The sequence below is a fragment of the Oncorhynchus masou genome, chromosome 2, assembly GCF_036934945.1.
Source record: "Oncorhynchus masou masou isolate Uvic2021 chromosome 2, UVic_Omas_1.1, whole genome shotgun sequence".
Taxonomy (NCBI): domain Eukaryota; kingdom Metazoa; phylum Chordata; class Actinopteri; order Salmoniformes; family Salmonidae; genus Oncorhynchus; species Oncorhynchus masou.
This window is the reverse complement of record NC_088213.1, coordinates 32,449,526-32,477,443: the sequence shown is the minus strand read 5'-3', so window position 1 is coordinate 32,477,443 and position 27,918 is coordinate 32,449,526. Positions and strand designations below refer to the sequence as shown.

Here is a 27,918-nt window from a genome sequence, read left to right as displayed (position 1 = left end):
AATGTCCCCAATCATTGTGATATTTAGAAAGGGTGCCACCTACTGGCCCTACAACACCACTTCCAGCAGCATCTGGTGTTTCATCTTGAGACCAAGCAGGATCCATCCTGCTAAATTTCAGAAGCAAGCCAGGAATCCTTGGAATTCTACAATATTTAAATTAAATATTTCAACGACAAAATTAATTGTATTTAAGAATTTAGTTGTAGTGGGTAATCTAAAAATATTAGTAATCTAAAAATATATGTACTTTAAGTAAAATGTTTTATATATTTTAACCTTTTATGTTTAGCCCACATAATATAATTTAAAAGTATGCATTACAGTGTCACTAATAGAATAATTATGGCAAAAACTAATGTAGACATTAATAAGTGCACTTCTATAGGTTCCAAAATGATTATTTTAAACGGTGGCAGAGTGGCAAGATTGAGTCATGTTGGCTTCAACACAGTGCCCCCTATAGTCATCTAGTGTATACATAAACCATTGTATGCTACATATAACCTACCTGAAAGCTTCACAAAATGAACAATCAGCCACTGGACAGTGAACATTTTCATGAATGATTATAAAAACACCACAATGGTAAAATGGCACATTTTCAAAACATACACTGATGTCATTAGTATGCACTGAAGGAGTATCATTCAAGAAAGGCACATCATGATTATCATAACTTCTCATATACACAGTCCTTGCAGTGTAGACAAATGACTTATACCAGTGGCTCAGGGATGGCAATCAGTAGAAATACAGTTCTTCAGTTTGTCAGATATAGTTAAATATTATCCAATAGATAAAAAACAACCGATTATCATCACCGTTGTGGAGTATCAATGATTAAGCTGTTAATAAAGGCACAACTTTTACATATTTTGTACATCATTTGACTAATATTGCATCTCATATATACAGTGCAAACTAAAAATGTCAGAAAAAGATACAGTATAAATATAAACCTTCATACATGATAGTGAATTCAGAATTCCATAAACCATACAAGAACATGTAAACAAAACCAAACATAATTCTTCAAAAGGATACTTTCAAGTATTATTTACAGAACAGTAGACTATTTACACAATATGCAACATTGTCCCTTATACAGTATACTGAATAGCCTTCATAAAAAAATATTTCTTCATGTGATTACTCAATGTTAATCTTTGCTGTTATTTCTATAAGTTTCATGAAAGGTGTGTTGATTTTGGATGGGCTTGATCTTGCTCGAGAACAGGATGGGGCTGAAATGTCCGCCTCTGGACTTGAGGCTGTATCTGTGATTTGAACTGAGGCAGACTCTACTGTACTGGACTGATCAGGGCTTAGCGGGCCAGACGAAGACAGCGTTGGACTGGTTAGTGTTCCAAAGGATCTTGAGTTGGTTGACAGATACCTACTGTACTCAGGAGGAGAGTACCCCAGTAAACTAGACTCCAGTCTGCTGGGTGGCGGTAGACATGATCTGAATGTCCTAGACTGTCCTAGGTATTCTGTAGAAGAGGGACAGTTTGGGGTTTGTCTGGGTTGGTTAGTTTCAACCTCATACCCCTGTATTTCAGGTCTGTGGAAGTAAAATGAGAAAACAGAATGAGAAACTTAAAAGAGAAACCCAACTAGAGGAAATTAAGCCACATGTATAGTAGAACCAGTGGTTCATACCTTGGGAGCAGATGACAGGCCACTCCTATCTCTCTGGTTTGCAAAACTTCCCTTGGCACACTCTGTACAGACATAAAATACTTCAGCTTGTCTTCTAACTCATTATTCTAGGAAGAAGAAAAGAGGAAGGAACAAAGTCAGATCCATGCAAATGAGGTGGATGTGATGTAATCCAAGTGGATCAGACAGAGACAGATGATGTCACAAAAGGTGCAACACTGAATTTAGAGGTAGAGTAATGTCAAAGCACAACAAACAGATTGACAATCTGAAACGTAGGAGAACGCTGGACATGAATGCACCCATTAAGTTAAAAATTTTGAAAACCACACCATACATTCATAATGGTTCGGGAAGTGGACAGTACATAGTGTGGTTGCAGTCCAGTCTCACCTCACACTCCACAATAGCAATTCTGTCCAGAAGCTCTGAGATGAACATGTCCTTCTGTGCCAATTTAGCTCGTAATGATTCAACCTTTACATTTTCAAGATGAAAAAAAGAAACAAACGTTGCATATCAGTATAACATTTATATGTCGGTGTACTCATGTTTCCATTGACAGTGAGACAAAAAGAGTGTGTGAGAGAGACAGACTTTTCTTAGTCATTCACCTCCTCTATCATGCCTTTGACCTTCCTCTGCTGACAGAACACCATGTCATTTAGGTGTTTGATTCTCTCACGGAGCTCCCCTGCCTCCTCTTCCAACTTTTGAGAACTGAAATAATGAATTATAGTGTTATTACTTCAGTATATCATTTCAATGGGATGGAACATGTAAAATGCCATTTTTGTTTTGGCATTTGTACCTCTTTGCTACAGTTGCATCTGTTTTGTATGTCACCTCCATCGAGCGTAGACGCTGTTCACATTCCTGCAGTTTATTCTGAAGATGGCCCCTTTCCTACAAAAAATACATTATAGTATTCTTGCCCAAAGGACTTGACATATTACACCTTCAGATATACTATAGATATAAAAATAATGTTGCATGCATTATTGCATGCGTTATTCTGGGTCTCACCTGTCCCATACAGTCCAGAAGGCGCTCCACCTCACTGATCCTCTGGTCCCTTTCAGCAATCTTGGCCTCTGCAATCTTAGCATTCTTCTCTTCCTCCTCTAATCGCCTAATATACTCGTCAATTTGGGCCTAGTTGAAATATATTGATGGTAAACAAAATATATTAAAAGCTTTAAGGCAGAGAACATACAATTTAATCTGGGCTCATTATCATATCAACACTTGGAAGTTAAGACTACTCTACATTTAACAGTACCATAGTGAGTTACTTGTACCACTAGAGGGAGACTCATACCACTTGTATGAGCAGAGTGAAACTGGAACCTTTTATACTGTTTACATCACAGGAGGTTGGTGGCACTTTCATTGGAGAGAACATGGTAATGGTGGGAGCAGAAACAATGGAATGGTATCAAACACATGGTTTCCCTTCCATTTGCTCCATTCCGGACATTATTATGAGCTGTTCTCCCCTCAGCAGCCTCCTGTGGTCTACATATACACTTTTCATGAACATGTAAGATGGTGAAAACATCACCATCCTTACTTTCACATGATTAATCAATCACCACCCTTTCTCTTCAGGCAGGGGCTTGGGTGAAGTGATGTCAGAAGGAGACTCAGCTGTACCTGTAGCTTCTCTATCTCCTCTCTGTGTTTCCTCTGCTCCTCCTGAAGTCTCTCCTCATACTGTCTCTGTAGCCTCGCTGTCACCTCCTGCACTGCATGGCTGTTGGCCTCCTGAGACGATTCCACCTGGACAACACAAGCACACATCGGTCAATTTCATACAACAATGTGACGATTCAAAGACTTGCTAAAGATAATGTAGAAATGTCTATTGATTCTGTATTTTTCAAGTGAGTCCGGCATGAATGTTAATAGTTCAAATCTGGATGACTGGTTCTTTGAGCTTGAACTGTCTGTCAATAACCTGTTATTCATCATCACATAGAATTGAAGTTAAGTGTTCAGCGGTCAGAGCAGACAAACATTTTAGCAGCCCCTCTTGACAGTGGAGAGAAAATGTTCATGTTTTAGAGTTGATTACATTCAATTCCACACATTTTGCAATGGAGCGTACAGCAAATTTTGCAGTTTTATGCAAGTTTACTGCAATTCTTCACATTTTGTCATAGGGCGGAGAGATTTTGTAATTTTACAACTAATTTCATGCAATTCTACTAATTTTTCCATAGAGTGGAGAGAAATATTTGCAGGTTTTAATATGATACTTGAGTGAGACTGACTAATTAAATCAATGGGGACCCCGGCCAGTAATTCAAACATGATTACAATATGCCATACGTACAATATGCCATATACCATTTGTACTTAACTTTAACTGACTTGCCTAGTTAAATAAAATCTAGTACACGGACGTCACGCAACTCTTGGCGGCAGTAAGAAAGCCATCAGCATTCAACATATCCTAGATTGAGGTGTTTATTAATTCTAAACAATATAACTTTTGGGAGTTTTCATACGCTTACAATTATGTTTTGATTCTTACTTGAAACAGACGCTAAGATTATATTTGGTTTTGATCTTTGCAAAATAACTATTTTGGATGCAGCAGTTGTTAGCTGGAATGATATATGGTGTAGCAAAAGCTAGCCAAATATATAGCCATAATAATATAATGCATATAATGCAGTTGATTTGCGATGATATTACATTACATTACATTAAACAGTACATTCATACGAGCCTTTACAATCCAATTATAATCCAAAAGTAGTGTGAAATGCACTCATTAGCAACATGTAAATATAGGCTTTTTTTATTGGCTCCCTCCCTCTTGTTCTGCCACCAATTTGCACGCATCGTCCTCGTCCAGCAATGTTTGCAAACACAGAAAGGGCTCTATCGCTCCGCATTGACATGATTGGTTGACGGTAGGTGAGGGCGGAAGGTCTTGTATAAACACAAACTCACTTCCTTGACAACTTCCTTCATAACAGCTCTGCGCAAGAAGTGTGAATGCACTGACTGCTGCAGATGCCTTATCACCCAAAATTCTGCATGGCCAATGCAGACGGCCACGCAACTTTGTCATGGCTTTAACACGTCCTCTGGACTTTACACCAAAAGAAAGAGCAGAACGATAACTTTAAAATTGTGAATTTAATATAGTTAGATGTGCTGAAATGAAAGCAACTTTTGAAAATGAACACTTGGATTATGGTGATATGTCTGATATCGCAAATTGTTGCATTTTAATCCGAGGCTATTGACACACTTGTTGAATTATGCTACAGAACGTGACAACAACAGTCATTAATTAGGCAGTCTAGACAGCACAGGTAACTGCAGGTAGGCCTAGACAAAGCAAGTGTTTGGTGGTTGCAGCCCCGTTCCACCAATTTATGCAAGGGAATAATCAACCAGGGGCGATGTGTTCTATGGGAAATAATCAAAGAAATGAAAGGTTGTGTTCCACCACTCTAGGACATTCCAGAGTTGCATTATTGTCCAGAGAACGCATAGAGACCCAAATTGATTATCCTTTTTATACCATGGCTATTGCCACTAGAAATGTGTTCAACATCCACTATAGCTAGCACGTTTACTAGATAGCTACAGTAGTTGCCTTGGTAATCAAACAAAACAGAGTTGTTCGTTTAGCCACAGAAATAACAATGAGATAAGTTATTCAAATCTTTGGTTTAGCTAACCAAACCATCACAACTAGCTCAAACATAGAACATGTAAGAATGAACTATAGCCATTGAATTTTACCAAGCTGATATACCATGCTTTATGGGAAAATAATACACGATCTAGAATGCCGTTCAAGCCAATCAGAAACGAGTATTCAACAATGCCACTTCTCAAGTGTTTTCAATTATATTGTAGATAAATATGCTCCCTTTAAAAACGGATAATGAAAAATAGGTCTTGCCCTTGGTTCAGTCCAGAGCTATCTGAAGTCATACACAACATAGATGCTGCCTGGCCCAAAGCTAGATTCACAGACTCAGGCACAGACTGCCAGTCTTTCAGGGGGATTGAGAAATGTGTGTGTAAAATTTATGGGCAGGTGGGACGCTCCCACCTGGCCAACATCTGGTGAAGTTGCAGAGTGCCAAATTCAAAATACAGAAATAGTCAAATTAAACATTCATATAAATACAAGTGTTATACATCGGTTTAAAGATGAACTTCTTGTTAATCCAGCCGCTGTGTCAGATTTCAAAAAGGCTTTACGGTGAAAGCATACCATGCGATTATCTGAGGACAGCACCCCGCTTACAAAAGCATACAAACATTTTCAAGCCAAGTAGAGGAGTCACGAAAATGAAATATAGCGATAAAATTAATCACTTACCTTTGATGATCCTGATATGGTTGCAGTCACAGGAGTCCCTGTTACACAATAAATGTTTGTTTTGTTCAATAATCTTTATGTCCCAAACACTCAGTTGGTGCGTTTTGTTCAGTAATCCACTGGCTCAAAGGCGGTCATAACATGCAGACGAATACATCCTAATAGTACCGGTAAAGTTCGTTGAAATATGTAAAACAATGTTTATAATTAATCCTCAAGTTGTCTATTGTCTAAATAATCAATAATATTTCAACTGGACAATAGTGTATTCAATAGAAAGGAAAAACAACGAACGGCTCGCAAACGAGCTCTGCTTCATTCTGCATGCCACTTACAAAATGGTCTCATTCTTCCTAATTTTTCAGAATACAAGCCTGAAACAATGTCTAAAGACTGTTGACATCTAGTGGAAGCCATAGGAACTGCAAACTGGGTCCTAACCATTTAGATACTGTATAGGAATTCAATAGAAAAGTACCCACATCAGCTTAGCTATGCTAACATTAGACAAAAATAAATCCACAGGGGCTGATCATTTGGAGCCTGGTCTGCTTATGTGTGCAGATCCCTTCATTGCTGGCTCAGTAGCCCACATTTTTAATTTAACATTGTTATCAGGAAGTATTCAAGAAGCATGGAAATCTGCATATGTGTGGCCACTCCATTACGGTGGGGATACAAATGATCTTGACAACCATCGCCCCATTTCAAGACTACCTTGTTTAGCTAAGATTCTTGAATCCTTGATTAATGTACAACTTTGTTCCTCTTTATCTGATAATTGTATTCTTAATGTAAACCAATCAGGGTTTAGGCCTGGGCATAGTACTACCACAGCAGCCACGCTAGTTGTTAATGATATTGTCAATGCCTTGGATGCTAAAAAGAGCTGTGCCTCCTTGTTTATTGACCTGTCAAAGACGTTCAACACTGTTGATCATTCTGTTTTGCAGAATAAGTTATCAAGAATAGGCCTGGGATATACAGCCTGTTTATGGTTTCAGAGTTATCTTAGCGACAGAACTCAGGCCATATTAACAGATGCTCCAGATACTCAACTAGTCTAAAGAAGGACAGTTGAATTGCTTCTTTAATCAGGACAAGAGTTTTCAGCTGTGCTAACATAATTGCAAAAGGTTTTCTAATGATCAATTAGCCTTTTAAAATGAATACTTGGATTAGCTAACACAACGTGCCATTGGAACACAGGAGTGATGGTTGCTGATAATGGTCCTCTGTACGCCTATGTAGATATTCCATTAAAAAAACAGCTGTTTCCAGCTACAATAGTAATTTACAACATTAACAATGTCTACATTGTATTTCTGACCAATTTAATGTTATTTTAATGGACAAAAAAAACGCTTTTCTTTAAAAACAAGGACATTTCTAAGTGACCCCAAACTTTTGAACGGTAGTGTATGTGTAACGATCGTTGTTGGAATGAGGTGAGGACCAAATGCCAGCATGGTATGTGTTCATGATGATTTTTATTTAAACTCAGAACACTAAACAAAATAACAAAGAGAAAGAAACAAACCTGAAACAGTTCTGTAAGGTGATAAAACACACTAGACAGAAAATAACCACCCACAAAACACAATTGAAAACAGGCTACCTAAATATGGTTCTCAATCAGGGACAACAATTGACAGCTGCCTCTGATTGAGAACCATAGCAGGCCAAACACAAAAATAGAAAATCATAGAAAAACTAACATAGGCAACCCACCCAACTCACGCCCCGACCATACTAAAACAAAAGACAAAACAAAAGAACTAAGGTCAGAACGTGACAGTACCCCCCCCCCCCCCAAAGGTGCGGACTCCGGCCACAAAACCTAAACCTATAGGGGAGGGTCTGGGTGGGTGTCTGACCGCGGTGGCGGCACTGGCGCAGGATGTGGATCCCACGCCACCATAGTCCTTCTCCACCTCTCTACCCGCCTCCGTGGCCTCTTTAACGCGGCGACCCTCGCCGCTGACCTCGGACCTCGGACCCAAGCCACGGGTCCCGAATGGACAGGAGATTCCGGCAGCACCGGACAGGCGGGAGACTCTGGCAGCACCGGAATGAAGGGGGATTCTGGCAGCTCCTGTCTGACTGGCGGCTCTGGCGGCTCAGGGCAGACGGGAGACTCTGGCGGCTCAGGGCAGACGGGAGACTCTGGCGGCTCCTCAGGACAGACGGGAGACTCTGGCGGCTCCTCAGGACAGACGGGAGACTCTGGCGGCTCCTCAGGACAGACGGGAGACTCTGGCGGCTCAGGGCAGACGGGAGACTCTGGCGGCTCAGGACAGACGGGAGACTCTGGCGGCTCCTCAGGACAGACGGGAGACTCTGGCGGCTCAGGACAGACGGGAGACTCTGGCGGCTCAGGACAGACGGGAGACTCTGGCGGCTCAGGACAGACGGGAGACCCTGGCTCAGGACAGGGGAGACTCAGCTCAGGACAGACGGGAGACTCTGGCGGCTCAGGACAGACGGGAGACTCTGGCGGCTCAGGACAGACGGGAGACTCTGGCGGCTCAGGACAGACGGGAGACTCTGGCGGCTCAGGACAGACGGGAGACTCTGGCGGCTCAGGACAGACGGGAGACTCTGGCGGCTCAGGACAGACGGGAGACTCTGGCGGCTCAGGACAGACGGGAGACTCTGGCGGCTCAGGACAGACGGGAGACTCTGGCGGCTCAGGACAGACGGGAGACTCTGGCGGCTCAGGACAGACGGGAGACTCTGGCAGCTCAGAACAGACGGGAGACTCTGGCAGCTCAGAACAGATGGGAGACTCTGGTAGCTCAGAACAGATGGGAGACTCTGGTAGCGCTGGACAGGCGGGAGGACCTGTAGGAAGGAGACTGAGAGACAGCCTGGTGCGGGGGGCTGCCAACGGAGGGCTGGTGCGTTGGCTCAGGTCTCCTACCTGACTTAGCCACACTCCCCGTGTGCCCTCCCCAATACATTTTTGGGCCTGCCTCTTGGGCTTCCAGCCGCGCTGCCGTGCTGCCTCCTCATACCATCGCCTCTCGGCTTTCGCTGTCTCCAGCTCAGCCTTGGGCGGCGATATTCCCCAGCCTGTGCCCAGGTTCCCTTGCCGTCCAAAATCTCCTCCCATGTCCAGGAGTCTTGCGATTTCGGCTGCTGCTGCTGCTGCCCGTTACCATGCTGCTTGGTCCTTTGGTGGTGGGTGGTTCTGTGATGGCTGTTGGATGAAGGAGAGGACCAAAGCGCAGCTTGGTATGTGGTCATGATGATATTTATTTAAACTCAGAACACTAAACAAAATAACAAAGAGAAAGAAACAAACCTGAAACAGTAAGGTGACAAAACACACTAAACAGAAAATAACCACCCACAAAACACAATTGAAAACAGGCTACCTAAATATGGTTCTCAATCAGGGACAACGATTGACAGCTGCCTCTGATTGAGAACCATACCACGCCAAACACAGAAATAGAAAATCATAGAAAAACTAACATAGACAACCCACCCATCTCACGCCCTGTCCATACTAAAACAAAAGACAAAACAAAGGAACTAAGGTCAGAACGTGACAGTATGTGTATGTTTTATTGTTCTGTTTTTATTGTAACGTATACAGGGCTCTCTTGTAAAAAGAGATTTTTAATCTCAATGTGACATTTTTAAATTAAGCAAACAGGCACAAGGGGGTTTGGTATATTGCCAAGGTTAAGGGCTGTTCTAACGCACTAAGGAACTAGTGGTGCCTGGATACAGTCCTTAGCCGTGGTTAGTTGGCCAAATACCACAAACCCCCAAGGTGCCTTATTGCTATTATAAACTGGATACCAATGTAATTTGAGCAGTAAAAATAAAGGTTTTGTCATACCCGTGGTATATGGTCTGATATACCACGGCTGTCAGCCAATCACCATTCATGGCTCAAACCACCTAGTTTATAAGCACATTTATATATCCAAATACACCCAGTGTATTTACACAAATGAAGCACATATAATTTTCTTTATTTTAACACAACATTTTTTAGAAAATACCTGATACCATTACAAAATGTATACATATATAAATATAACTGCAAATTTGACAAATTTAACAACTCAATTCCCACCAAAATCCCTGTACATTCATTATTTGTCCATTTTTGTAATTATTTTTTTATTTAACTAGGCAAGTCAGTTAAGAACAAATTATTTTTTACAGTGACGGCCTACCCCGGCCAAACCTGGACGATGCTGGGCCAATTGTTTGCCGCCCTATGGGACTCCCAAACATGGCCAGATGTGATACAACCTGGAATCAAACCAGGGACTGGAGTGACGCCTCTTGCACTGAGATGCAGTGCCTTAGACCGCGGCGCCACTCGGGAGCCAAATAGTGTGTTCTGACTGGGAATCGAACAAAGGCCACGGCGAATCCTAACCATTAGACTAGACCATCCATCTAATTGATTAAAAGTTTTGAGTATCTTCATCCATTGTCCAACTTTTGCATTTATTGGAATTGTTTTTATAACCTTTTAACAATTGTGATGACTGTTGCTACTTCATGGAACTCGTTCAGGGTGAGGATGGTGTATCATGTGATCACTAATGACTAGAGTAAACTGTGCCCCATAAACAAAAAAGCAAACACTTACCAGGCTTGTGCCATCCACTGTGTTGTGCTGGTGTGCTGTGTTTACAGTAGTACTCTACCTTCAGTTTGAGTGTGAGGTTCTCAGCCTGGGCAAGTTCCAGCTGCCTCTCCCTCTCCTTCAGCCTCTCCTCAGCCTGTTGAAAGGAGTTTTTCAGACTCTTCATCTCATCCTGGGAGTCCACACGATTGTGACAGCTCTCTAGAAGAGATTTCTGCAAAGGAAGCTAGTTCTTTAATTCCTCAAACCAACCCTGGACATTATTGAATGCAGCAATCATGAGCAGAAAGGTTGACTCATACACTGGAACTAAGATTAACAGCTTAGAGCTACTTTATAAAACAAACATGTATAATGAACCAGACAGGATATCTTTCACGCTCCACAGATCAGTAGAAGAAGGAAGTATAGTGCTGCACATCTCTGTTTGAGAGGATTAAGACTTTCCATGGGGGGGTTATGAGACATCCCACTGGGCAAAAACTGGTTCAATCAATGTTGTTTCCACATCATTTCAACCCCAAAATTCTATGTGATGATGTTGAATCAAAATGGAAAACTGATTGGATTTGCAAAAAGCCATCAACTTAAGGTAATTTCATATTTTTTTAGCTAACTTTTAACTTAAATCCAATGACAGGGTGACATTTTTGGTTGATTTCACATTGAATTCACAAATGTAAATCAAAACTAGACATTGAACTGACGTCTGTGCCCAGTGGGACGAGACAGTAACAGGCCTGTTTGACAGTCGTTGATCCTGTACCTGGAGGTCAATGTTGGCAGATATAAGGGAGTTGTTCATCTGGTCGAAGCTGTCCATGGCTGCAGTCCGAACCCTCACCTCTTTCTTCAGAGTCTTCCTCTGGGAGTTGGCAGTCTGGAGAGACACATAGCACACCCAATTCTCAGATTTTGTATCCATTTTGTGTTTATAAGAAATTGAAAGAGAAAGGATTTCCAGCTGTTAGCTGTCTTATTAGTCATGTGTGCCTCGTGTATTGTCTTACTCTGATGTCTTGTGATAGTTTCTGCATCGACTGTTGCATTCCTCCAACCTGGCCGTACATCCTCTCTCTGACCTTCTCCAGGGAATCTCTCACCTGTGCAGCACAGAGATAACACACGATTGAAGTAATCCATCCTTATTGCTTGATTAGCAAATCCATAATGTTGTCCATGTTACAGAATCCTGGTGTTAGCTCTTGGATACCCTGCAGGCCTGTCAGGTGTACTGTACTGTAGGCCTCTGCTCTGTTTACACTCCTTAACTTGGATCAGCTTCATCATTATCTTCTCCATCTTCACTCACCTCCTTGATGTACCTCATCTCATCCCTCAGGTGATTGACAGACCACTCGCACGCCATCACTTCCTGCTGTCTGTCCGAGCCTGTCCTCTGCAACACACCGTACACCTTGGGCCCGTGCTGCCGCTGCAGCGACGTCTCTAGCTCTCCATTGGTCGCTGCTCTGAGCTGCTGAGGGAGACAGGATCAACCTGGTCAGGTTTCTATCTAGGCACACTTTCTACCAGCCTGTAGATGTGTGTGTGTGTTCACCTCTATGTGAGTGTTTGTGCGCTTGCATACTTGCGCATGCCCAGGTATTTCAAGTATTGCTGCTGAGCACTTGAATCTGGAGGTTGGGAAGCAGGGATGGAAACAGGGTGCAGTAAGGGTGTCATGTTTCTGCAACCCAGTATATGAGCTCCCGCTGTCTCCCTGCTATTATTCCTCTCCAACAGGGCTCTCAAGGAGCACAGGTGCACACTGACACAGGTCCTTTGTAGCTCAGCAGTTTCAGGAAGTGGCTCTAGCACCTTCATGTTATCTTACAGTAACATACAATATGAGAGGAATCCACTGAGTGACACAGATACAGAATCTTATCAAAGTCTCATAATAAATAAGTCTTACTGTGTGAAGAAGCAATATGTTTCCATTGTTATGATCAGACAGGCAGCCAGCCCGCATTTATCCACCCTACATTATTCAACAATAGAGGAGCCAAAGCAATGGCCTGTCCTACTATGCCACAGATTCCAATATAAACCATGAAAGGTGAATCTGTTTTCCTTTGATGATAAATCCAGGACACTCAAATTAGTATGATAGACCAGGTTGTGCACACAGGTCCATGTGACCTCTGTTTCAACCAGAGGCAGGGGGTTGTACCCAATACTACATATCGACATAATCAATGATTGGAATTATCTGAGGATAGGTTATATCAAGTATAGCACAAAATGTTTTAAATGTTCTTGTTTATATACAGTGCATAGCTTGAATAGTTGTGTTTCACACGCCAATAGCAGAGTTGACCACAAATTCAGGAAGTTACTTCCCATATTCTCACCATAACATTCTGTAACTTTCCCTTTCAAAAGCCTCTAGGTGGGAAACCATGATAGCTTTTTGTGTTGTGGTTGTGGTAGTTTACCTGTACAGGTGACTCACTGCCAGCTGGCCTCTCTCTCTGGATGAGTCTGTTCTTCTTCCATGTTCCATTGACAACCTTCTCCTCTTGCTGAGAAGACAAACAGAAACAAATGAACTGTGTGCTCACAATATCTAGAGATATTTCACAACCCTGTAACCTGATTGTTACTGAATGCTTTCTGATTGTTTACTGAATTCCTGTTTTTTTAAAGCCACATATTTAGTTTGCAAATGATGTGCTTCAATGTACACAACATATTCCCCTCTTTCAGATAATGATATGGGCCAAGGGTACAGTTTAAATGCATGGATCCTGTACCTGTTCTCATCAAACTGTTGATGACAGATTACCATCTTTGTTGAACATAGTCTACTGTAGTTTTGATCACTGGGAATAGTCATTATACTCTTTTCTAGACCACATCTTAGTCGTAACCCATACATGTTTTAAAAATACGGGTTTGGACTACTGCAATGCTTTGTGGGGAACGAGCTAGGAGGAGCCTAGTTTCGGAACCTGTTTGGGATAGGCGTCCCGCTAGCGGGACGGGCACGATAGGCGTCCCACTACTGGAGGGCACGCAATTCAAAAATATAATCATAACAATTATGGATATTAAACATTTAGTTACATATAAGTGTCTTATATTGGTTGAAAGCTTAAATTATTGTTAATCTAATTGCACTGTCCGATTTACAGTAGCAATTACAGCAAAAACATGCCATGCGATTGTTTGAGGAAGGCACCCCACATCAAAATATTTTTCCACCAGCACAGGTTTCATATATTCACAAATAACGATTAAATATTCACTTACTTTTTGAAAATCTTCCTCTGATTTGTCATCCAAAGGGTCCCAGCTATAGCATGTAGTGTTGTTTTGTTAGATAAAATCCTTCTTTATATCCTAAAAAGTCAGTTTAGTTGGTGCCATTGATTTCAGTAGTCCACTCGTTCAACATGCAGAGAAGGAATCCGAAAATCTACCCCTAAACTTTGTTTCAACAAGTCAAAACAAGTTTCTATTTACTCCTCAGATACCCTAAAATGTAATCAAACTATAATATTTCTTACGGTAAGAAGTATTTTCAATAGGAAACCGATTTCAGCAAGTGCGTCCTGTCTTCATGGCGGGCGCAAACGTGAATTTCCAAGACTGTGTCTCTGTACTAAAACTGATATTTATTATTTGCTTTTGAAGTTACAAAAACCTTGAACATGACTGTGACACCCTGTGGAAGCCATAGGAATTGCATCCAGGGAGCTCATTTTCAATATGACCTTTTACTTGCCATTCTAAGAGGATGGTCTCTCAAAATAAAATTTCTGGTTGGTTTTTCTTTGGATTTCCTCCTACCATATCTATTGTGTTATATTCTCCTACATTATTTTAACATTTCTACAAACTTCAAAGTGTTTTCTTTCCACTGGTACCAATTATATGCATATCCTGGCTTCAGGGCCTGAGCAACAGGCAGTTTACTTTGGACACATCATTCAGGCGGAAATGAAGGGGCCTAGCCCTAAGAAGAAGCACTTAATGACAGACTTCAACAACACAGGGGATGGTAATTGATATACAGTACCAATCAAAAGTTTGGACAAGCTTACTCATACAAAGCTTTTTCTTCATTTTACTTTCTTCTACATTGTAAAATAATAGTGAAGACATCAAAACTATGAAATAATACATATGGAAACATGTAGTAACCAAAAAAGTGTTTTAATAAATATAATATATTTGAGATTTTTCAAAGTAGCCACCCTTTTCCTTGATGATAGCTTTGCACACTCTTGGCATTCTCTCAACCAGCTTCATGAGGATTGCTTTTCAAACAGTCTTGAAGGAGTTGCCACATATACTGAGAACTTGTTGGTTGCTTTTCCTTCACTCTGCGGCCCAACTCATCCCAAACCATCTCAAATTGGGTTGAGGCCGGGTAATTGTGGAGGCCAGGTCATCTGATACAGCACTCCATCACTCTCCTTCTTGGTCAAATAGCGCTTACACAGCCTGGAGGTGTGTTTTGGACCATTGTCCTCTTGAAAAACAAATGATAGTCCAACTAAGCGCAAACCAGATGGGATGGTGTATCACTGCAGAATGCTGTGGTAGCCATGCTGGTTAAGTGAGCCTTGAATTCTAAATACATCATAGACAGTGTTACCAGCAAAGCACCCCCACACCATCACACCTCCTCCTCCATGCTTCATGGTGGGAACCACACATGCAGAGATCATCCATTCACCTACTCTGCATCTCACAAAGAAGATTGGAACCAAAAATATCAAATTTGGATCATCAGACCAAAGAACAGATTTACACTGGTCTAATGTCCATTGCTCATGTTTCTTGGCCCAATGAAGTCACTTCTTCTTATTGGTGTCCTTTAGTAGTGGTTTCTTTGCAGCAATTTGACCATGAAGGCCTGATTCACACAGTCTCCTCTGAACAGTTGATGTTGACATGTGTCTGTTACTTGAACTCTGTGAAGCATTTATTTGGGCTGCAATCTGAAATTCAGTTAACTCTAATGAACTTATCCTCTGCAGCAGAGGTAACTCTGGGTCTTCCTTTCATTTGGCAGTATTCATGAGAGCCAATTTCATCATAGCTCTTGATTGTTTTTGCGACTGCACTTGAAGAAACCTTCAAAGTTCTTGAAATGTTCCGGATTGACTGACTTTCATGTCTTAAAGTAATGATGAACTTTCGTTTCTCTTTGCTTATTTTACCTGTTTTTGCCATAATATGGACTTGGTCTTTTACCAGTAGGGCTATCTTCTGTATACCACCCCTACTTTGTCACAACACAACTTATTGGCTCAAACGCATTAAGAAGGAAAGAAATTCCACAAATTAACTTTTAAGAAGGCCCAACCGTTAATTGAAATGCAGGTGACGACCTCATGAAGCTGGTTGAGAGAATGCTAAGAGCGTGCAAAGCTGTCACCAAGGCAAATGGTGGCTACTTTGAAGCATCTCAAATATAAATATATTTTGATTTGTTTAACACTTTTTTGTGTTATTTCATAGTTTTGATGTCTTCACTATTATTCTACAATGTAGAAAATAGTACAAATAAAGAAAAACCCTGGAATGAGTAGGTGTGTCCAAACTTTTACTGGTACTGTATATTTTGGACAACAACTAAAAAGCTCTTGTTTCTTAGAAGAGAAAAGAGAAGCTTCCCTACTAAACAAATATTAGCTCAGAGGAACATCATCCAAGACCTCTGCTCTGCAGCCCATCCAGCCAGAGAGAGAAGGCGTCCTTCGCCCATCCAGCAGAGATAAGAGATGGGGAATAATGACGCCACTGTTGTTTCATGGCCTCCTGAGCTGGATGTTGCTTCACATTTCCACACCAGATAATCCACAGAGAGGAGCAGGCTGACATTACGAGGGGCTCCAAATAGGCAATGTGAATTCCAACAGACGGGAGAGAAGAATGGCCGTCATTATGTTTTATGGCCGGTACTGTACACACCCTCTGAAAGAACTTCATATGTCAGCCTCTATTGCGTTTTAAATATTACAATATAGGTGTTTCAGCATGTTTGCGGAGGGGGTATTTATTCCAGTTTTGTTCCAGTTTTGTCCTGGAATTTTTTGAAGCTGAATTGTAACAGAAACTGATTTTTCTTCTTCTATCCAGTCAGATAAGGGGCTGTGAAAACAGCTTTAATGTCCTGCCAAAGGAATGTGACCCTCACTGAACTGACAGTGTTATTTATTCATGGAAAACCAGATGAGAGAGGCCTAGTCTGAAGAACTCAAAATCAAAAGCAATGGGTAATATTCTACACTCTTAGAAAAAAGGGTTCCAAAAGGGTTCTTCGGCTGTCCCCATAGGAATAACCCTTTTTGGTTCCAGGTAGAACTCTTGGGTTCCATGTCAAACCCTCTGTGGAAAGGGTTTTACATGGAACCCAAAAGGGTTCTACCTGGAACCAAAAATGGTTCTTCAAAGAGTTCTCCTATTGAGACAGCCGAATAATCATTTTAGGTTCTAGATAGCACCTTTTCTTCTAAGAGTTTACTATTCACTACTTTAATTGACAATGTTACCTAAGCTTGACTGTGTATCAAAATTGCTTGCATAATGAAAGACTCCACTGTGCTATATACCTCTAATACTGCTTTGTGCCCTAAGCTTTATTTACTTTCTTTAGGACATGTATGTGGAACTTACTATACAGTACATGTCATGTAGAAGTAAAACGTTTTTCTAATGTAACCCATTTGATTGAATTGCCTTAACTTCGAAAACACCATCCTTTGACTCAAGCACATTGTGGCAGTGGGGGTCTTACATTGCAGGCATGTAAACTTTCAGTCTAGCACTTCTGTGCCACAGTTCCAGGCAGTTCACAAGGAGCAGATGCATTACACCACATCCAGGTCAGAGTCACTGATAAGCCTGTCTCCCACAGGGTGTCGGGTTACAGGACACGCCCTTTTTAATTTCATGGTAGATCACCACTTTCGTCATTGTCCTTTTCCCGAAACATAATTTCTCCGACTTAAATATAAGATGTTTCCTTCCTCCCTCCCTCCTTCACTTAACTATCTTGTCATGCAAGATAGTTTTCTTTCTTCGTCCTCTCCATCTCTATGTGGCACCAGAGTCTTGTTGTCTCCTGCTACCCAGGTTTCACTTCCAAGTGTTTTTTTTCTTCACCTTTATTTAACCAGGTAGGCCAGTTGAGAACAAGTTCTCATTTCTAACTGCGACCTGACCTAGATAATGCAAAGCAGTGCGACACAAACAAGTTACACATGGGATAAACAAACGTATAGTCAATAACACAATAAAAAAGTGTATATACAGTGTGTGCAAATGTAGTAAGATTACAGAGGTGTCGTGACGTTGTATTAGTTAATATGACGACTGATGCTCATCAAATGATTAAAAGTTTCTAATTGCGTGATTAACTGAATCAAGCAATTATTAACTCATTAACCTGGGGTTAATGGGAAAACTAGTTTCTATTTCCCAAATTAACTCAAAGAATATCAGAATATCGATTTTTACAACAGCCGCTAATTAACCAGTTCGTACCACACCAATCTTAGTTGAATATTTATTTACTAGAAAGCTAAAATGATGGTAAAAGATACACATAGACAAAACACATTATAGGCTATTGATTAGAATTTAGTATAACGGGCCAACACACTATGGCGCGTGTTACCCAAAATGGGGATTTCAAAGAGAGAGAGAAAAAAGAAAGTACACGAGAGAAATACACATTTGGGTGAATTTGTCAGCTATGCTATTCTAACCCTAGCCTTGCCCCAAACTGCCGCTCTTATGGGTCAGAATATAATGATGTAATTACGTGGGGAAGACCTCTGAGGATTCTCTGCGTGGACAGTTCAGGCTGCTCGATGACGCACTTCTCCGGCGCACCTTTCTGGTCATCCTCACGATGTCAGTGTCCTTTTGGCTTAGGAGTCTGTTCCCTCACCCTTTGCTCTGGAAGGGGACTTCTGAGGACAGAAAACTCTGTAGCTCAGAGCTCACAGCATAGGGATGAAACCGTTTAGATAGCATGATTCGCTGGGAATGGATGCTAGGGGGTCCGGCTTGAATTCACCCGCTTAGACACAGCTACTCATCCGTAGGTTGGGTAGAAAAAGATTTCTTTGTCTTCAAACTTGTGTTGCGTTCTGGGTTCGTTGACTTTTTAGACCTTGGCTGCAGCTTGGGTCACGTAGTCTCCTCTATAACTTCTTTACTCACAGGTTTTATACCCTTGGGTCAGAAGTGGGCATAACCTCCTTTAGGGCAATTCTCTGGGCGTACCAAGTTTAGAGCAAGGTCTAGGTTTTTCTCAAATCCAATTTTACACGACTAACTTCACCAGGGGCATGAGGGGTCATAAAACCCCCACATCTTCAGACCCCTAGATCTCTCCTCCTCTGTTGGGGTTGAGAGATAATCTGTAGGGTTGTGGTCTCCTGTAACCTGATCTGATCAGGACAGTCATGACAGAGGTAAGGCAATAAATAGGCCATAGTGGCGAAATAATTACAATTGATCAATTAAACACTGGAGTGTTAGATGTGCAGAAGATGAATGTGCAAGTAGAGATACTGGGGTGCAAAGGAGCTAAACATAAATAACAATATGGGGATGAGGTAGTTGGGTAGGCTATTTACAGATGGCCTGTGTACAGGTGCAATGATCAGTAAGCTGCTCTGACAGCTGATGCTTAAAGTTATTGAGGGAGATATAAGCTTCGTTGATTTTTGCAATTCGTTCCAGTCATTGGCATCAGAGAACTAGAAGGAAAGGCGGCCAAAGGAGGAGTTGGCTTTGGGGATGACCAGTGAAATATTCCTGCTGGCGCGCATGCTATGGGAGGGTGCTGCTATGGTGACCAGTGAGCTGAGATAAGGCGGGGCTTTGCCTAGCAAAGACTTATAGATGACTGGAGCCAGTGGGTTTGGCGACAAATATGAAGGGAGGGCCAGCCAACGAGAGCGTACAGGTCGCAGTGGTGGGTAGTATATGGGGCTTTGGTGACAAAACAGATGGCACTGTGATAGACTACATCCAATTTGCTGAGTAGAGTGTTGGAGGCCCGAGAACTGAACCCTGTGGCACCCCATAGAGACTGCCAGAGGTCCAGACAACAGGCCCTCCGATTTGACACACTGAACTCTATCTGAGAAGTAGTTGGTGAACAAGGTGAGGCAGTCATTTGAAAAACCAAGGCTGTTGAGTCTTCCGATAAGAATGCGGTGTTTGAGAGAGTCGAAAGCCTTGGCCAGGTCGATGAAGACGTCTGCACAGTATTGTCTTTTATCAATGGCAGTTATCGTTTAGGGCCTTGAGCGTGGCTGAGGTGCACCCATGTCCAGCTCGGAAACCAGATTGCATAGCGGAGAAGGTACAGTGGGATTCGAAATGGTCAGTGATCTGTTTGTTAACTTGGCTGTCAAATACTTTAGAAAGGCAGGGTAGGATAGATATAGGTCTGTAACAGTTTGGGTCTAGAGTGTCTCCCCCTTTGAAGAGGGGGGTGACCGAGAAAGTTTTCCAATCTTTAGGGATCTCAGACAACACGAAAGAGGTTGAACAGGCTAGTTATTGGGGCAGCAAAAATTGCAGCGGATCATTTTAGAAAGAGAGGGTCCAGATTGTCTAGCCCAGCTGATTTGTAGGGGTCCAGATTTTGCAGCTCTTTCAGAACATCAGCTATCTGGATTTGGGTGAAGGAGAAATGGCTTGGGCAAGTTGCTGTGTGGGGTGCAAAGCTGTTTACCGGGGTAGGGGTAGCCAGGTGGAAAGCATGGCCAGCTGTAGAAAAATGCTTATTGAAATTCTCGATTATCGTAGATTTATCGGTGGTGACAGTGTTTCCTAGCCTCAGTGCAGTGGGCAGCTGGGAGAAGGTCCTCTTATTCTCCAAGTTGCATATCGCGGGGTATTTCGATGCCAATGTAGTACGCCACAGGATGTTTTTGTGCTGGGCAGTCAAATCTCTAGTGAACCAAGGGCAATGTCTGTTCTTATATCTGCATTTTTTGAATGGGAAATGCTGAGTTAAGATGGTGAGGAAAGCACTTTTAAAGAATAACCAGGCATCCTCTACTGACGGAATGAGGTCAATATCCTTCCAGGATACACGGGCCAGGTGAATTAGAAAGGCCTGCTCACTGAAGTGTTTTAGGGAGCGTTTGACAGTGATGAGGGGTGGTCGTTTGACCGCGAACCCATTACGGCCTCAGGCAATGAGGCGTGATTGCTGAGATCCTGGTTGAAGACAGCAGATGTTTATTTAGAGGGCAGGTTGGTCAGGATGATATCTATGAGGGTGCTCGTGTTTACGGATTTAGGGTTGTACCTGGTAGATTCCATGATAATTTATGTGAGATTGAGGGCATCTAGCTTAGGTTGTAGGACGGCCGGGGTGTTAAGAATATCCAAGTTTAGGTCGCCTAACAGTACAAACTCTGAAGATAAATGGGGGTCAATTCATTCACATATGATGTCCAGGGCACAGCTGGGGGCTGAGGGGGGTCCATAACAAGTGGCAACAGTGAGAGACTTATTTCTGGAAAGGTGGATTTTTAAAAGTAGACGCTCAAACTGTTTGGGCACAGACCTGGATAGCATGACAGAACTCTGTAGGCTATCTGTGCAGTAGATTGCAACTCAACCCCTTTGGCAGTTCTATCTTGGCAGAAAATGTTGTAGTTGGGATGGAAATTTCAGAATTTTTGGTGGCCTTCCTAAGCCAGGATTCAGACACGGCTAGGAGATCAGGGTTGGCGGAGTGTGCTAAAGCAGTAAATAAAACAAACTTAGGGAGGAGGCTTCTGATGTTAGAACATCTTAGGGATAGACCCATCTGGCGCTGGATGTGGACCCAACTCCATCATTGTCTTAGTCCACCTCCTTAGCGTCCTTTGAGTGGCGACCCTCGCTGCCGACCTTGGCCTAGGAACCTTAACAAAGGGCCCCACTGGACTGAGGGGCAGCTCCGGACTGAGGGGCAGCTCGGGACTGAGGGGTAGCTTAGGACTGAAGGGTAGCTCAGGCCTGAGGGGTAGCTCAGGCCTGAGGGGTAGCTCAGGACTGAGGGGAAGCTCAGGACTGAGGGGTAGCTCAGGACTAAGGGGTAGCTCAGGACGGAGAGGTAGCTGAGGACGGAGAGGTAGCTCAGGACTGAGAGGTAGCTCAGGCTGGTTGACGGCTCTGGCAGCTTCTGGCTGACTGACGGCTTTGGCAGATCCTGGCTGACTGGCGGCTCTGGCAGATCCTGGCTGACTGACGGCTCTGGAAGATCCTGGCTGACTGGCGGCTCTGGCGGCTCCACGCTGACTGGCGGCTCTGGCGGCTCCACGCTGACTGGCGGCTCTGGCGGCTCCACGCTGACTGGCGGCTCTGGCGGCTCCACGCTGACTGGCGGCTCTGGCGGCTCCACGCTGACTGCCGGCTCTGGCGGCTCCACGCTGACTGCCGGCTCTGGCGGCTCATGACAGACTGGAGACTCTAGCAGCTCCGGACAGACGGGAGACTCTAGCAGCTCCGGACAGACGGGAGACTCTAGCAGCTCCGGACAGACGGGAGACTCTAGCAGCTCCGGACAGACGGGAGACTCTAGCAGCTCCGGACAGACGGGAGACTCTAGCAGCTCCGGACAGACGGGAGACTCTAGCAGCTCCGGACAGACGGGAGACTCTAGCAGCTCCGGACAGACGGGAGACTCTAGCAGCTCCGGACAGACGGGAGACTCTAGCAGCTCCGGACAGACGGGAGACTCTAGCAGCTCCGGACAGACGGGAGACTCTAGCAGCTCCGGACAGACGGGAGACTCTAGCAGCTCCGGACAGACGGGAGACTCTAGCAGCTCCGGACAGACGGGAGACTCTAGCAGCTCCGGACAGACTGGAGACTCTGATGGTGCTGGGCAGACGGGCAGCTCAGGCGGCGCTGGGCAGACGGCCAGCTCATGCGGTGCTGGGCAGACGGCCAGACTGAGGGGCTCTGGCACCTCTGGACTGAGAGGCGGAAGCTCTGGCAGCGCCGGACAGGCGGGAGACTCCGGCAGCGCTGGAGAGGAGGAAGGCTCTGGCGCCTCTGGACTGAGGGGCCCTGGCGCCTCTGGACTGATGGGATCTGGCACCTCTGGAATGAGGGGAGGAAGCTCTGGCAGCGCCGGACAGGCGGGAGACTCCGGCAGCGCTGGAGAGGAAGGCTCTGGCAGCGCTGGACAGAGGGGCTCTGGAGCCTCTTGATTGAGGGGCTCTGGCGCCTCTGGCCTGAGGGGCTGAAACTCTGGTAGCGCCAGACAGGCGGGAGACTCCGGCAGTGCTGGAGAGGAGGAAGGCTCTGGCTGCGCTGGACAGAGGAGCTCTGGCGCCTCTTGATTGAGGGGCTCTGGCCCCTCTGGCCTGAGGGGCTGAAACTCTGGTAGCGCCGGACAGGCGGGAGCACCTGTATTGATGGGACGGAGAGACAGCCTGGTGCGGGGTGCCGGCACTAGTGGTACCGGGCTGGGGACACGCACCTCAGGGCGAATGCCTTGCATACTACGCCAAATCAACTGCTCTCTCCCTTCACTCTCCCCCAATTCTATTAACACCTCCCCGAGTGTCTCCTCATCTCCCATCCGTTCACTCTCCTCCATTCTATCCAATAACTCCTCGATCTTCTCAGACAGCTCCAAGTGCCTCCCCCCAAGAAATTTTTGGGGCTGCCTCTCGGGCTTCCTTGCCAGTCACGTTCCCTCGTATCGATGGCTCCTCTCTCCGACTGCCTCTGCTCTCCTCAATGCCTCCACCTGTTCCCATGGTAGGCGATCCCTACCAGCCTGGACCTCCTCCTATGTGTAGCAACACTTGCCATCCAACACATCATCCCATGTACAGGAATCCTGACATTTCTGCTGCTGCTGCGGTTGCTTCTTCTGCTGCTTCTGTTGCTTCTCCTGCTGCTGCTTTTGCTGCTGCTGCCACTCCCTCTGCTGCTTCTGTTGCTTCTTCTGCTGCTGCTGTTGCTCCTGCTGCTTCTCCTGCTGCACATTGGGATGGCGACACTCCCCTGGCTTGGCCTAGGGTCCTTTCCCATCGAGAATTTCCTCCCACGTCCAGGAGTCTTGTGTCTTCGGCCGCTGTTCCTGCTGCCCATTACCACGCTGCTTGGTCCTGTTGTGGTGGGTGATTCTGTAAGGGTTTTCCTCCTCTTCGTCTGAGGAGGAGAAGCGAGAAGAACCGGAGGACCAATGCGCAGCGTTGTAAGTGTCCATGGTTCTTTAATAACAGAAACTCAACATGAACACACTACAAAACAATAAACGTGGCAAAACCTGAAAACAGTCCTATCTGGTGCAGAGAACACAGAGACAGGAAACAATCACCCACAAACCCCAACACAAAACAAGCTACCTAAATATGGTTCCCAATCAGAGACAATGACTAACACCTGCCTCTGATTGAGAACCATATCAGGCCATACATAGAAATGGACAAACTAGACACACAACATAGAATGCCCACCCAGCTCACGTCCTGACCAACACTAACTTTGGTCAGAACGTGACAGGTCCTCTGTACGCCTATGTAGATATTCCATTAAATATCAGCCTTCTCCAGCTGCAATAGTCATTTACAACATTAACAATGTCTACACTGTATTTCTGATCAATTCTATGTTATTTTAATGGAACAAAAATGTGATTTTCTTTCAAAAACAAGGACATTTCTAAGTGACCCCAAACTTTTGAACGGTAGTAGTGATGTCATCTGCTTACTGCTTTATTCACTCAAAGTACTGTACTGATGAATACTGAATTGGCATTACTGACTGAAACCCTGACAACAAGGGAAGAGTCATGTCAATTTCAGCTGCCTTCAACATGCCTGCTAAGTCAATAGATAAAGGGAAGCTAGAGGGGATGTGGTAGGAGGGGGAGGCACTTTGATCATCATCCTCTCCTCCTTTCCCACTGTGCGTCCTTACATACTATTCCTCTGTTTATGTTCTATCTGTAAGGTCTCTGAAGTTAATGGGCTGGGATAATTATTAATGTGATGTGCAATATGTCCTGGCCGCTCCGGAGCACTGCTCTCGTTAGCGCTGGTTGGCTCGTTAAGTGGGCCTAGCTTCAGCACAGACTGATACCACATTGCAGACTGGAGTGCACAGCTGGCCGTGGCAGTGTGGCACAGCCCCCATACGACTGGCACAGATGTGTTGTGTCAACAGCAGGGCCCTGAGTATTTCCAGACCACATAACTAGACCAGGAAAAACTCTGGGCCCTAATTAACTAGGGCCCAAACGTTGTTCTCCTCTGTGCTGCTCTCTGTTCAACCCTGACCTGGCTGTCGTCTTTTATCAGTAGTAATACTGTAAACATGCACAGCCTCCTGAAGGGAAACACCATCCGATTACACCATTAGTCACACTTCTATCAGCTGAACTGTGATGACAAAGGAGTGGGGCAGGTTATAGAAACAGTGTACAAGGTACAAAGAACAGCATGGACCTATCTCTCTGCTTTCTGTCACTATCTCAGTCTCTGTGGAGGAGCGACCGAAACCATACTTCCCCTAACCTCAATGTGATTCCAAGCAGCACACTGAGTGCTGTCAAACACGTAGATTACAAACTAGCTGATGTAACTTTGCCAGACCACAGCTTCTCAACACAAACAGAGCAAAATGGCAAACCACCTCTGGCAAACAACATGTCTGCCTTTATTATGGCGTAGGCTACCCATGTGTATTAAGTAGGTACCGTGTAATTAAAAAGAGTTCCATGATTGTTTAGTGATTGTTTATTGGCTGAACATTTGTTTAAGACGACCTATACCATTTTACAGTAAGATGTCATCATGTGCCGTGTACATTATATATGATATATGGCATCTGAAAACAGACAACAGCATGCGGTTCTGTGTAATTCTGTCGTTAGCTAGGCTTGTGCATGCTGAAGAGAGTTCGACTGTAGATGAAAAGGGACACGCACCTTCTAAATTTGTGCAGAGAGCTGTGAAAATCAGACACAGCTGTGTATGTATGTGTGTGTGGTGTACACACCCCTGTGTGGATACAATTGCATAACCAACAGCCCAGATAACATAACAGCAGTAAATCTCAGTGGTTCCACCTTTCTCCGTCTCTGTATTGTGTAGACAGTCCATGGAATGTTTCTTAAACTGGATAAAAGCTGGTTCCTAGTTCACAAACATTCCCACCTGATTTGTGTGTGTTTGAGGGATAGAGAGGGCCGTTAAATAAGAAAGGGAGTGAGACAGAGGGCACTGACTACAGGTTGAGGAAGCGACGATTAAGGGAGGGGAGAGAAGGAAAAGATAAGATCCAGGATCCATAGGGTGGTGAAGATGAAGACGTGTGATGCTGACTGGGTGTGTGAGTCTGACTGGGTGTGTGTTTTGGGACTCACTGTGTCTGACGTTGGTTTCTTGGTCTCATTCTGTCCATTGTCTCCTGTATGAAGAGTTAGTCTGAGTCGCCGGATCCTCCTCTGGGGGAATCAAAAACAGACAGAAACACACACAGACGTAAAAAGAAAATGTCAAGGTCACTCAGTTCAAGCTCATGCACCAGTAATCAATGTCATAGTTGGATGAAAACTCAAATGTGTTGTGTTCCCCAGTGTCACTCTTTATGACATAAAAATGGATCGGTTCATATGTAATGTGATAAGCATGTGAGCACACCATTTGAGTTGTAATGAGCCTGATTGTTGTGGAATGTTTCTGATGGGGTCCAAATACAACAGGTCACCATCAGTATTTATAATTATAGACTGTGAAACCGCAAACAAAAATGATGCAAATGTAACTGCAATGAGGTAACAGCATCAAAATGCCTTATACCACTTCATGCTAGCACTATCTTGTTTACAACACATCCCTTTAGAACCAAGGTGCCCTAGGGCTGATTAACATACTGTAAGTCATACATACTGTAAGTCAATGGGAATAATTAACTTTCTACAAAGGTGTTAATTGCTAAAGCAATCTCTTGGTTGAGAGTGAAACATGACGCTGTAATCATCATAAGGATTCATCCAACTCCATGTTGGCTTTTATGTTGGCTATAAATCCTTTGGTGTCACTTCATTAGCTGTGAGAATGGCTTTTATTGGCAGTTTAAAGATGTGGTCTGCTAGGCGCTCTGGGCTGATCAAATAAACATGACAGCCCTGCCTCCCAGATACTCGGCTGTCATTACAAGCTCAAACAGATACACATATCCCTGAGCCACATGCAAAATTCCAACACACCGGCAAACACTCAAAAAGTGAGAATGATTAGTTGTGATGTAGACATGCTACGAAAACTAGCTTTGAGCAGCCAGATTTGAGGAAAACAGATTGAGAGAGAGAAAAGCGAACGGGGAGTGGGGGGAGCGGAGACAAAAGCAAACAAACACCAGATAGTCTACAAACACACTGACTTACACAAACCAACATGCCATGCTACTCATCTGACAGGTGAATGAGTGATGTTTGGGTTCTATCCTGGGACAGAGTGGCCCCCTGGGGCTCCTTACCTCACTGGGCTGCTCTGGACTGTCCTCAGTGGTGGTGACCGATCCTGGTGAGCTGTAGCGTAGCATGTCTCCCCTGGCCTCTGTCTACTCCCCTGCTCTCTCTTTTCCTCTCTCCCTCCCTCTCTTCCTCTCACTCTCTTTCCAGACTACTGTACAAACTCACACAGCCCCCAGCTCCAGCCACTGGGAGAGAGACTAGAGAGTGAATGAACAAGACGGGAGGGGAAAGAAAGTTCCACTCTGACAAGTTTCTCTCTTCAGTGTTATGTATAATTAATTTTCCAGTTGATAAACAAGGCCTGGTATTCCTGTTGAGTGCCAGTCAGTCAGTTAGGGGCTAGACTACAGCCCAGCTCCACACAGTCCCTACTGCTCTACTACTGTATAGAACTATGACACTGTCCCAGCCCAGACTGTAGACAGCACCTGACTCCACCTGGCTGACTGCCTCTCTGTCTCTTTCCCTTAGCCTCCCATCAGACCTGTCGGGCCACATTTCTCCCACTCTCTTGCTTTGGCCCGCCCACCTGGGTTGGGCTGTCACAAACATGGACAGGTAGAGCTCTATGGCACATTGGGGATGGGCCATCCATCAACAGAAGCCTCGTTTACACCTGTGGGTTTCGTGATCTGATCAAGGTTTGTTGGTTCTACACATGGTTTTAAAATGTGGCTCTTATCCGTCCACTGTGTCCCCATCCAGATCTGTTTACACTTGATTGATATCCAGATACAATGGGTCCCTGACTACCTCCAAAGGTGGTCAGAAAGATCTGATCGCAATCAGATCACAATG

General features: G+C 44.2%; 1 protein-coding gene across 3 annotated transcripts; it reads right to left on the bottom strand.

Annotated features, from left to right (window-relative positions):
- Positions 1-545: 545 nt before the first annotated feature.
- On the bottom strand, positions 546-27,600 carry LOC135559013 (myocardial zonula adherens protein-like). Of its 3 annotated transcripts, none has more exons than XM_064993335.1 (14): positions 27,123-27,600; positions 26,008-26,088; positions 13,082-13,168; positions 11,953-12,120; positions 11,651-11,743; positions 11,407-11,520; positions 10,702-10,854; positions 3,322-3,447; positions 2,692-2,820; positions 2,477-2,571; positions 2,280-2,385; positions 2,059-2,142; positions 1,666-1,727; positions 546-1,567 (listed from the first exon to the last, which is right to left on the bottom strand). In XM_064993335.1, the coding sequence occupies exons 1-14, from the start codon at positions 27,186-27,188 to the stop codon at positions 1,153-1,155; spliced, it is 1,779 nt and encodes a 592-aa protein (XP_064849407.1). In that variant the 5' UTR covers positions 27,189-27,600; the 3' UTR covers positions 546-1,152. The 3 variants fall into 3 exon arrangements, with proteins under 3 accessions (XP_064849407.1, XP_064849391.1, XP_064849399.1); XM_064993319.1 differs by having other exon boundaries at positions 1,666-1,772; positions 27,123-27,599; XM_064993327.1 differs by having other exon boundaries at positions 1,666-1,772; positions 11,953-12,117; positions 27,123-27,599.
- Between the last annotated feature and the right edge of the window lie 318 nt (positions 27,601-27,918).

What these genes read in the sequence shown, in the direction of transcription:
- LOC135559013 (XM_064993319.1), bottom strand. Translation starts at nt 27,188, where the DNA reads ATGCTACGCTACAGCTCACCAGGATCGGTCACCACCACTGAGGACAGT. An exon ending in GTCCAGAGCAGCCCAGTGAG is followed by an intron (nt 26,089 to 27,122) that starts GTAAGGAGCCCC and finishes TGATTCCCCCAG; the next exon opens with AGGAGGATCCGGCGACTCAG. An exon ending in AGGAGATAGAGAAGCTACAG is followed by an intron (nt 2,821 to 3,321) that starts GTACAGCTGAGT and finishes TATTTCAACTAG; the next exon opens with GCCCAAATTGACGAGTATAT.